This window comes from Pollachius pollachius (assembly GCF_949987615.1).
Source record: "Pollachius pollachius genome assembly, chromosome: 7".
NCBI lineage: Eukaryota > Metazoa > Chordata > Actinopteri > Gadiformes > Gadidae > Pollachius > Pollachius pollachius.
Window position 1 is genome coordinate 746,707 of NC_136940.1, and position 11,543 is coordinate 758,249.

Genomic DNA, 11,543 nt, shown 5'->3' on the forward strand with positions numbered 1-11,543 from the left:
GGACATGAGGGTTCAGTCATCCTGCTCATACGCAGCGCCCCGCTGGACAGCCTCAGAGAGCAACATGGCCGAGAGATACCGGGTTACATGCAGACACCAAACAGATAAAGAGAATCGATACGGAGCTATCTGCTGGCCATGAGCAGCGATGAGTTCAGTCAATAGAGAGGAGACCTGATACCCTCACAGCTTCCTAAAGCGGGAATCCCCCCCGCTACGGAACCTCAGTATGACCAGGGGGGGTTAGGGGGGAGGCCTCCCCGATGGTTTGACAGACCACCACGCCCACACACATTATGGTGGCCGGTTTGGACCAGTAGAGACTAGTAGAGGCCAGTTTAACGAGATGAGGCTAATGACGTCCAGTTAAGTCCAGCAAGGACCAGTTAATATCAGGTAAGTCCAATTAAAACCAGCAGAGACCAGTTAAGACCATTTGGGAGTTAAGACCGGGGGAGAGCCTGGGGAAGAGACTGGGGGAGAGACTGTGGGAGACCGGGGAAGAGACCGGGGGGGAGACCGGGGGGGAGACCGGGGGAGACCGGGGGAGAGACTGGGGGAGAGACTGGGTGAGACCGGGGGAGAGACTGGGGGAGACCGGGGGAGAGACTGGGGGAGAGGAGGGGGAGAGACTGGGGGAGAGGAGGGGGAGAGACTGGGGGAGAGGAGGGGAGAGACTGGGGGAGACCGGGGGAGAGACTGGGGGAGACCGGGGGAGAGACCTTTTGTTGTTGTAGGGCTTGTTCTCACAGATCTCCGGGGAGAGGTAGTAGGGCGTCCCGATGCAGGTCCGAGCCAGCTCCACCGTGCTGGAACATCAAACACACTCTGGGCTCAGACACAGAGCTCCGTGTCTGAGCCCAGCCATGGAGCTCCATGTCTGAGCCCAGTCATGGCGCTCTGACACAGGGACGGGGTATAGTCCCCTACCTGTTGAGCACTCTGGCGATCCCGAAGTCTCCCAGCTGCACGGCCCCGTGTTTGGTCAGGAAGATGTTCTGGAGGTCAGATGGGGAGCGTGTTAACAGGTTAGGGTTGGATGGGGAGCATGTTAACCAGGTTAGGGTCCGATGGGCAGCGTGTTAACCAGGTTAGGGTCCGATGGGCAGCGTGTTAACCAGGTTAGGGTCAGATGGGCAGCGTGTTAACCAGGTTAGGGTCAGATGGGCAGCGTGTTAACCAGTTTATCGGCCGGCCCAGTATAAACCTGCGCTTAGCGGCACATTGCCCCTACCTGGGACTTGATGTCTCGGTGGAGGATCTTCCTGTCGTGGACGTGTTTCAGAGCCAGGCAGATCTGAACAAACCAATCCAGGACCTGGAGAAGACAGAGCCACTCGTCAGAAGAACCAGAAGAACGTCATGAAGGAGCTTTACAGATGGAACGATCCTCCAGCTGCTGTATGGACCACAGAACACCCCCAGAACAGAGGTCTCTGTTGGGGAACCATTTCATTACATGTTTCGAGTTTCAGTTTTGAGCGCCTCATTTTCTGAATTAAAATATTGATATTTGGGGCGATATTTCCTGTCAAACTCTTCAGGAAAAAAGCATTAATGAAGAAATTGTTATAAAATATATATTTATTATATCGATATTTGGTGCCAGTATCGATTCTCGTATCGCACGGAGAAGGGTGACGATATATCGCTGTACCGATATTTTGTCCCACCCCTAATGTTCATGTGCCGTGTTTGTTTCAGAGTCCTCCTCTGTGTCCTCAATCATCTTCATCCTCATCATCATGTACCTGTTCTTCAGGGAAGGGACCTCCTCTCTGGGAGTTGATCTTACGGAAGAGGTCTCCGCCCTCGCAGTAGTCCATCACAATATAGAGACACCCCGCCTCTAACACACACACACACACACACACACACACACACACACACACACACACACACACACACACACACACACACACACACACACCAGAGTTATCTGATAGCCAGTGCATCCCACGAGCAGACACCGCTAAATAGAATCAAGGAAGCTAATCGGACGTAGCATGAAGATGAACAGGCTAAAGTGAATTAGAGGGGTGGGGTCAGGCTGGGCTCTGCTCTGAGCTTCTACTCTGTTAATGTTCAGTCCTAAAGAAATACAGTAGGCTCCATCTAGATGAATTCAGTAGGCTTCATGATACACCCTCTAGATAAATACTGTAGGTGTTCTCTAGATAAATACTGTAGGCCTTCTCTAGATAAATACTGTAGGCCTTCTCTAGATAAATACTGTAGGCCTTCTCTAGATAAATACTGTAGGCCTCATAAGACCTCCCCTAGAACACTAAGGTAGGCCTCATCTCCTCTAGATGAGGAGCAGCGTACCTTCGAAGGACTCCTTGTATTGCACGATGTTAGGATGGCTCATGTTGGCCAGAACCGCCACCTCCTTCCTCGACTCCTGCCGCTCCCTGCTGGACATCTGGGGGGGGAAGAGGAGGAGGAGGAGGAGGAGGGGGAGGACAGGGGGGCACAGGTCACAGGGGGGCATGTGTCTCAGGAGGCAGAGCGGGCTGACTGGTAACCTGAAGGTTGCAGGTTCGATCCCCGGCTCCTCCTAGCTGAGGGTCGAGGTGTCCCTGAGCGAGACGGCCCCCCCTGACTGATCCTGAGTGTGTGAATGTGTGAATGAAGGGGTGAATGTGAGGCACTATTGTAAAGCGCTCTGAGCGGCCGCTGGTTAGTTTGCCGTTGCAGAGAGGGAGACCACCCACCCTGGAGATGCCGATCTCCTTGATGACGTACTGGTGTCCATCTTCTTTGGACTTGACCAGGATGGCTTTCCCAAACGACCCCTCCCCGATCTTCTTCAGCTTCTCGTACTTCTCCATGTCACCGTGACGACCGTCTCCTCATCGCAGGAGCTTAGAAAGGATCAGGCAAGGAACACTTGAAACACAACTGGAATATAAGGCACTCAAACACACGGGAACACTTCAACATCTCCTCCCCCCTCAAGCCCCCTGGACAGCAGGACAGCAGGACAGCAGGACAGCAGGACAGCAGCGTCTGCCTTCATTTATGTTTACATTCAGGGCATTTTGCTGACACTTTTATCCAAAGCAACCTGCAACCATTCATTCACACGTTAACACCCCGACGGCGGAGTCAGCCCCCCAGGGCGACAGCCGGCTGCTCAGGAGCAGTCAGGGGGGGCGTCTCGCTCAGGGACACCTCCACACTCAGCTAGGAGGAGCCGGGGATCGAACCAGCCCTCACTACATCACAACACTCTCATTAAGAGACGTGGTTAATTAACCTGGACCTCACAGAGCGGAAGGAGTAGGGGAGGAACGCCACCACTGGGGTTCTTCACCAAAAGATCTCAACTTTTAATACTAAAACACCTGAACACTACAGTCCAACACACACACACACACGCTATAGTCCAACACACACACATTCACACACTATAGTCCAACACACACACACTACAGTCCAACACACACACATTCACACGCTATAGTCCAACACACACACATTCACACACTATAGTCCAACACACACACATTCACACACTATAGTCCAACACACACACACACACACACTCTACAGTCCAAAGCACACACATTCACATACTATAGTCCAACAAACACACATACTATAGTCCAACAAACACACATACTATAGTCCAACACACACACATACACACACTATAGCCCAACAAACACACACACACACACACTTCAGTTAGTCACACTGTGTCCAACACACTATAGTCCAACACACACACACAGACACACACACTACAGTCCAACACACACACTATAGTCCAACGCATACACACACACACACACACACATACACACACACACTACAGTTAGTCACACGGTGTCCAAAACGCTACAATCCAAGACACACACACTACAGTCCAACACACACACACACACACACACACACGCTATAGTCCAACACACACACACACACACACACACTACAGCTGGAGCATCCCAACCACACACACACACACACACACACACACACACACACACACACACACACACACACACACACACACACATCACCTCCCACAGCGCCGTGCTGCAGAACTCGCTTACAACAACACAACATCGACACAACCCACCGTCTGTGGAGGAGGACTTTGGAGGGCGCTTACCTGCTGCCTCCGTCCTGGTTCTGACTCTCCGTCCGACTACGTACGATGAGCCCTTTGCTTGACTGTGATTGGCCACCACGGGTGAGCTCCTGGTAGCTGATTGGACGATAGAGCTGTCTTCACCGCTGAGGAGGATTAGTTTCCGCCCCGTCTTTTAGAACTTCTTCCTTAGCAACGGAAAGCGGCAGGAAATGAATGGATTCATTTATTAAATAATGATTAAGGAGTAAAGGGTTAATGCAGATATAATGTAATTATATATGAATCTCTGCGTGTTTATTACCTAAATTACTGTATTGATAACAAGTAAAAATATATATAAATTTTATTTATGTTTCATTACCTTTTCATGTCGCCACTACCCAGCGAGGGGTATTTGCGAAAACATCCAAAAAAGGATTTAAGGGTTCATCGAAATAAAGCACGTAAAGTTAAATTAAATATAAATTAATGAACCGTGAGTCACGTGATAAACGAACGGATTCAAGCGATCACGTGATTGTCCGTCGCATTACGTCAGCTCGCGTCACCGCGCATGTTTACGTCAGCTCGCGTTGCGACGCAGTAGAGAACCGAAGACGCTGCGCTCCTGTGGGTGAAGATGGCTCCGTTCCCGGACGAGGTGGACGTGTTCACCGGGCCGCACTGGCGGATGAAGCAGCTGGTCGGCCTCTACTGCGACAAGGTGCCGTGGGGACGGTGGGGGGGTCTTGATGCGGCGCCGAGGCCTCGATTTGGGGCCTGTTGTCAGCGATAGCTACAGGGGGGCTGCTAGGAGGGGGAAGCTAGCTGCAGTAAACAACAACAACAACTAGTTAGACTAGTCGACTAACTAGTTGTTAGATCCGCAGGAAAAGGACGTGTTTAAAACCTTGAATAATCCCAGTTTGACGGACTGGCGGGACATGTGTCGCATTAGAATACGTCATCTGATTGACATGTCAACATGGGAGCAGGCTGGCCTCAGTGAGCCGAGGCTAGAGAGTTAGCCCAGGCTAGCTGGTTTTAGTTGCTAGTTATATATGTAGCTAGCCTCTGCATGTAGCCACTGCGCTTGTTGTGTAACATGATGCAAGTGTTCTCTCTGTTACTCTTTAAACTATTTTATCCTCCAACTCTGTAACTCTTTAGCCTCTAACTTGAACTAGCTCCGACTCTGGACCGAATGTGAAACCCAACCTTGTATATGATGAAGTTACCTGGAAATGTGTTCCTGATAAACAGGAAACTCTGTTGTCTCAACAGGAAGTGGGGTCATTGTGATGGTATTGGCTCTTGTTCATAATAATAACAACACTACTCCAGCACACTGTTGTGCTTTATGAACAAGCACACCTCTATGCGTACTTAAACTATGAGGGACCTTTTATATAGAGATGAGTGAGTACACTTAATGTATTCACTTAATGTACATTGTACGTCCTGGAACTTAAAAAACGTATTTAGCATTGTGTAGCATCTTATCCCAGCTCTCTGTGTTGTATACGGGGACTGGGCTAACCTAGTGATAGTTAGTGCTTGGCACTTGGTTCTATAAACACCCTTACTGTACTGGCAGCGTCAATTGTTGTTTCTCCTTCTTCTGACAAATGGATTTATTATGACTATAACTGATAAACGTATTACAGAATCAAAAGAGGTGCCTGCTACAGTTTGCTTATCTCAGGTTGAAGATACGACCACAATGTAGACGCGTTGTCATTTTGACATGTTGCATCATCTGTCTGTCATCTCGTGACCACAGCTTTCCAAGACCAACTTCTCCAACAACCAGGACTTCCGGTCCTTCCTGCGCTCGCTGTGCGACACCTTCAACGAGTTCAAGATGCACGAGCAGATCGAGAATGAGTGCATCATCGGCCTGCTGCAGCAGCGCAGCTGCACCGTGTACGACGTGCACTCGGACAACAAGCTGTCGGAGATGCTGTCCCTCTTCGAGAAGGGGCTGTGCAGCGTCAAGGTACACACGGCCGCCTTCAGCATCCAGTGGGGGTGGGGTTGTGGTGGTGTTGTCCCAGGCTATCTGTGGGGGTGTTGTGGTCTTGTCCCTGGCTGACTGTGGGGGTGCTGGTGTTGTGTTGGTGGTGTATCTGTTTAACTGTGGGGGTGGTGTTTTGGTGGTGGTCTTGTGGTGTGGTCCCCGACTGACTGTGGGGGTGGTCTGGTGGTGGTGGTGTTGTGGTGTGGTCGCTTATTAACTGTGGCGGTGGTGTTGTGGTGTAGTTCCTGTTTAACTGTGGGGTTGGTGTTGTGGGGGTGGTGTTGTGGTCCCTGTTTAACTGTGGGGGTGGTGTGGTGGTGGTGGTGGTCTTGTGGTGTGGTCCTGACTGGGGGTGGTGTGGTGGTGGTCTTGTGGTGGGGTCCCTGTTTAACTGTGGGGGTGGTGTTGTGGTGGTGTCGCTGTTTAACTGTGGGGGTGGTGGTGTTGTTGTGGTGGTGGTGTTGTGGTGGGGTCCCTGTTTAACTGTGGGGGTGGTGTGGTGGTGGTGGTCTTGTGGTGGGGTCCTTGTTTAACTGTGGTGGTGGTGTTGTGATGGTGTTGCAGAGTGAACACGAGCAGCTGAACTACGCCCGGCAGCTAAAGGAGCGACTGGAGGCCTTCACTCAGGACTTCCTGCCCCACATGAAGGAGGAGGAGGAGGTCAGGAACCCCTCACTGGACTATTACACTGTAGACTATTGGTGACACTGGTGACTGTTACACTGTAGACTATTGGTTACACTGGTGACTGTTACACTGTAGACTATTGGTTACACTGGTGACTGTTACACTGTAGACTGTTACAGTTACACTGTAGACTATTGGTTACACTGGTGACTGTTACACTGTCGACTGTTACAGTTACACTGTAGACTATTGGTTACACTGGTGACTGTTACACTGTCGACTGTTACAGTTACACTGTAGACTATTGGTTACACTGGTGACTGTTACACTGTCGACTGTTAAAACTGTCAGACCCCCCCCTGCAGTGCCCCCCTCTAAGGAGCAGCTGTGCCCGCAGGTGTTCCAGCCCATGCTGATGCAGTACTTCAGCTACGAGGAGCTGAAGGGCATCAAGAAGCAGGTGATGGCGGAGCACCGGCGGCAGCAGCAGTGGGAGTGTGCCGCCGAGGTGCTGAAGGGGCTGAGCCTGTGGAGCCAGGCCGAGGAGCTGCACAAGGCCTTCAAATACGCAGACCACGAGAAGCCGCATGGGGGTCCGTCACGCCGAGGCCACACCCTCTGATGCAGACACACCCCTTTAACCACACCCTCTGACACAGACACACCCCTTTAACCACACCCTCTGACACAGACACACCCCTTTAACCACACCCTCTGACACAGACACACCCCTTTAACCACACCCTCTGACATACAGACACACCCCTTTAACCACACCCTCTGACAGACACACCCCTTTAACCACACCCCTCTGACATCCTTAAACCTAAGCCCCTCCCCCCTCCCCCCTCCCCCTCACTGTTAACCCCTGAACCCTGGTGTGCCCGTCGTCCTCAGAAGCAGACCAGAGTGACCCGGACCAGAAGGACCCGGACCAGAGTGACCCGGACCAGAAGGAGCCGGACCAGAAGGACCCGGACCCGGACCAGAAGGAGCCGGACCCGGACCAGAAGGAGCCGGACCCGGACCACATATCCCAGCTGCCCCCTGAGACCCTGCTGAGGCTGCTGGGGTACCTGGGCCCCGCCGACCTCTGCCGCTGCAGCCAGGTGTGCAGCCGCTGGGCCGCGCTGACCCGGACCGGCTCCCTGTGGAGACACCTCTACCCCGTCCGCTGGGCCACAGGTAAGACCGGCTCAGACCGGCTCCCTGTGGAGACACCTCTACCCCGTCCGCTGGGCCACAGGTAAGACCGCTCTGGACTGGCCGTAGACTGGCCCCAGACTGGCCCCAGACTGGCCCCAGACTGGCCCCAGACTGGCCCCAGACTGGCCCCAGACTGGCCCCAGACTGGAACAACATAGAATGAGTGTAAACGGGGTGTCTGTCCGACCTCCCCCGGAGCAGGATCAGAACCCTCTGGTCCTGGACCATGGCCCAGTACTAGTCCAGCTCTTCCTGGGGTGAGCGCTCTGGTGTGTGTGCTGCAGGGGACTCGTACCAGGGGCCCCCCGGGGAGGTGGACCAGGAGCCCAACGAGGAGTGGGTGAGGAGCCGGCAGCACGAGGGCCGGGCCTACCAGGACTGGGACGAGGACGCCGACATCGACGAGTCCGGTGGGTCCTGACCTCACGGCCTGGGGGGGGGGGGAGCCTCGGAGGAAGTCACGTCTAACCCTAACTCTGTCTGTCTGTGTGTCTGCCTGTCTGCCTGTCGGTCTGGGCAGAGGGCTCCCCCTGGGCGCTGGCGGCGGTGCGGAGGGAGAAGGCGCTGCTGAAGGGGCTGAGCCACCACCTGCTGCCCGCCGTGGGCGTCTCCGTCAGGTCCCTGGTGCTGGCCTACAGCTCCACCGTCTCCAGCAAGATGGTAGGGGGCCGCTGGGTCCTGGGGGGTCCTGCCGCGCCCTGGGGGGTCAGACCCCCCAGGGCGCGGCTCACGGTGTGTCCTCCCCAGGTGCGTCAGATGCTGTCCCTGTGCCCCAGCCTCTCCCACCTGGACCTGACCCAGACGGACATCAGCGACTCGGCCTTTGACTGGTGGGTGGTCCGCCTCCCCCCCCTCGGGGACACAGACCATACTGTACTGAGGGGCCCCCCCTCTGGGACCCCCAGGGCTCCGTACTGACCGCTCTGTCTCCCTGCAGCTGGTCCCTGGGGGCCAGCCCCCGCCTGCAGCACCTGGACCTGTCGGGCTGCGGGAAGATCTCGGACCAGACGCTGAGGAAGCTCTCCGTCGCCCTGGGCAACCTGCCGGCCCCCCAGGTCCCGGGCCGGGGGGGCCGGCTGCTGCGGAGCGCGCCCCTCCCTGTCGCCGCCCTGCTGGACGGCCGCGCACCACACCCCGCCGGGCGCAAGCGGCAGACCATTGTGTTCCGGGCCCCGGCCCCCGGGGGCCCCGCCCCCCCGGCCCCGGGGGCCCCCCGGGTCTGGCTGCTGGACCCCCTGGAGCTGGCGGACATCGAGGACGCGGCGGAGTGGGGGCGGCGCCGGGCGGGCGGCGACCCCAGGGGCCTCACGGCCGCATCCCTGGAGGGAGGCTCCTCCTCCTTCTCCACCTCCTGCTGCTGCAGGAGGAGCAGGAGGCGCGCCCACAGGACTGCCCTCAGCGCCTCCTTCCTGCAGCACCGGCTCAGCGCGGCGGCGGCGGCGGCGGGAGGACGAGACGGGCCGGGCGGCCGCGACCCCTCCTCCTCCTGCTGCTCCGGCCCCGCGGCCCCCAGGACTAAAAACGGGGGGCCGCCGAGCCAGGGGCCCGGGGGCGCCTGCACCCGCCCCCTGCGGTTCCTCAGCCTATCAGGGTGCCACCAGGTCACCGACGCAGGCCTCAGGTGAGCGGGGGAGGGCCGCACACTGGGGGTCTGGGGGGCCGCACACTGGTCCTACATCCAGCATGTGGCCTCCAGCCTCTCATTAACTTAGCAGCTTGTGAGTCCAGCATGAGGAGTGTGTAGTGTACAGTGTGTAACGTGGTGCCCCCCCCCCCCCCCCCCCCCCCCAGGGCCCTGTCCCAGCGTGGGGGCCTCCCCTCCCTGGAGCACCTGAACCTGTCAGGCTGCCTGCTGGTGACGGAGGTAGGGCTGCAGGAGCTGGTGTCTGCCTGCCCCGCCCTCAACGACGAGCACTTCTACTACTGCGACAACATCGACGGTACAGTGGAAACCAGGCTCTAGAGTCTAGACCAGGCTTTAGAGTCTGAACCAGGCTTTAGAGTCTGAACCAGGCTATAAAGTCTGAACCAGGCTCTAGAGTCTAGACTAGGCCTTAGAGTCTGAACCAGGCTTTAGAGTCTGAACCAGGCTATAAAGTCTGAACCAGGCTCTAGAGTCTAGACTAGGCCTTAGAGTCTAAACCAGGCTTTAGAGTCTAGACCAGGCTTTAGAGTCTAGACCAGGCTTTAGAGTCTGAACCAGGCTTTAGAGTCTAGACCAGGCTTTAGAGTCTAGACCAGGCTTTAGAGTTTGAACCAGGCTTTAGAGTCTGAACCAGGCTTTAGAGTCTGAACCAGGCTTTAAAGTGTAAACCAGGCTCTAGTCTGAACCAGGCTTTACAGTCTAAACCAGGCTTTAGAATCTGAAACATGCTTTAGTCTGAACCAGGCTTTAAAGTGTAAACCAGGCTTTAAAGTGTAAACCAGGCTCTAGAGTGTAAACCAGGCTCTAGAGTCTAAACCAGGCTTTAAAGTGTAAACCAGGCTTTAAAGTGTAAACCAGGCTCTAGAGTGTAAACCAGGCTCTAGAGTCTAAACCAGGCTTTAAAGTGTAAACCAGGCTCTAGAGTCTAAACCAGGCTTCAGAGTATGAACCAGGCTTCAGAGTGTAAACCAGGCTTCAGAGTGTAAACCAGTGTAAAGGCAGAAGTGTGAATACAAAAGAACACGCACTATGGAATCCTTGACGTTAAAGCTTAGGGGGTTAGCACGCGGCTAACGTTATAGCTTGGGGCTAGCCCGCGGCTAACGGCTGTTTGTTTTGCAGGACCCCACGCAGACACGGCCAGCGGCTGTCAGAACCTGCAGTGCGGCTTCAGGGCCTGCTGCCGGTCCGGAGAGTGACCCTACTGCGACCCCCCCCCCCCCCCCCCCCGCGACCCCTCCTCCTCTATTGCACTTTAACCTGAATCCCAGTCGCTGTACATGTTGTTAATTGATGAAATGTTTGTGGATGAAACTGTAAAAGGAATGTTGTTCCCAAATGTTTTTCTAGGGAACGTTTGTGTAGGAAGGCTAATGCTTACGCTAATGCCCGTTCTGGATCTGTAGGGTATGGAGGACAAATCCAGAACTCCCTTGACACTTCCCCTGGCCTCTCGTCGACCACGCCCCTCTCTCTCGCCCTCTCGTCTAAGTAGTATCTGATCAGTCTCTGTGTCGGCCCAGGTGTCGGTTGATGATTTAAACGGTGATCTGTTCGTTTCCTGCTCCCGCCACACGGGGAGATTTAGAACCGGTTCCGTAACGTTTTGGGTTCACACTCTGCTCTGAACGGCCCGTAGCAACGCTAACGTTAGCTTTAACATTAGCTTACAGCTGTTCATAAATCACTTTCAGGACGGGTTCGTCAACACTCCACTTACGTAGTGAGACCAGAGGCTGGGTCACTGACCCCTGAAGTCAAGGGTCACTGACGGCATGTTGAGGATAAACAACAGGAAGTCTCACAGCGCATGAGGAGACACCAGAGTCACCTGAAGAACAATAAAGTTTTTGTTTCAATTCCTCGCCTGCTGGTCCTTCACTGATTGAGGAGAGACAAGTCATACAGGTGTGCTCATTGAGGGAGAGACAAGTCATACAGGTGTGCTCACTGAGGGAGAGACA

General features: G+C 54.9%; 2 protein-coding genes across 3 annotated transcripts in view; one reads left to right on the forward strand and one right to left on the reverse strand.

Moving 5' to 3' along the window:
• nek1 (NIMA-related kinase 1) overlaps nt 1-4,171 on the reverse strand; it is a 28,602-nt gene extending 24,431 nt beyond the window's left edge. For both annotated transcript variants that reach the window (XM_079739931.1, XM_079739932.1), the window contains exons 1-7: nt 4,121-4,171; nt 2,718-2,867; nt 2,329-2,425; nt 1,752-1,849; nt 1,235-1,318; nt 931-998; nt 723-809 (exon numbers count right to left, since the gene is read on the reverse strand). In XM_079739931.1, coding sequence (XP_079596057.1) covers nt 723-809; nt 931-998; nt 1,235-1,318; nt 1,752-1,849; nt 2,329-2,425; nt 2,718-2,834 — 551 coding nt within the window. In that variant the 5' untranslated portion in view covers nt 2,835-2,867; nt 4,121-4,171. The remainder of the gene's footprint in view (nt 1-722; nt 810-930; nt 999-1,234; nt 1,319-1,751; nt 1,850-2,328; nt 2,426-2,717; nt 2,868-4,120) is intronic.
• A 493-nt stretch (nt 4,172-4,664) lies between these two features.
• fbxl5 (F-box and leucine-rich repeat protein 5) lies at nt 4,665-11,438 on the forward strand. The gene is made up of 11 exons (XM_079739934.1): nt 4,665-4,805; nt 5,865-6,080; nt 6,666-6,761; nt 7,126-7,321; nt 7,626-7,913; nt 8,219-8,344; nt 8,455-8,594; nt 8,682-8,764; nt 8,872-9,555; nt 9,726-9,874; nt 10,702-11,438. Exons 1-11 carry the CDS (start codon nt 4,722-4,724, stop codon nt 10,776-10,778), a joined length of 2,139 nt encoding a protein of 712 aa, XP_079596060.1. The 5' UTR covers nt 4,665-4,721; the 3' UTR covers nt 10,779-11,438.
• The last annotated feature ends 105 nt before the right edge of the window (nt 11,439-11,543 follow it).

What these genes read in the sequence shown, in the direction of transcription:
- fbxl5 (XM_079739934.1), top strand. Translation starts at nt 4,722, where the DNA reads ATGGCTCCGTTCCCGGACGAGGTGGACGTGTTCACCGGGCCGCACTGG. An exon ending in AGGGGCTGTGCAGCGTCAAG is followed by an intron (nt 6,081 to 6,665) that starts GTACACACGGCC and finishes ATGGTGTTGCAG; the next exon opens with AGTGAACACGAGCAGCTGAA. An exon ending in GTCACCGACGCAGGCCTCAG is followed by an intron (nt 9,556 to 9,725) that starts GTGAGCGGGGGA and finishes CCCCCCCCCCAG; the next exon opens with GGCCCTGTCCCAGCGTGGGG.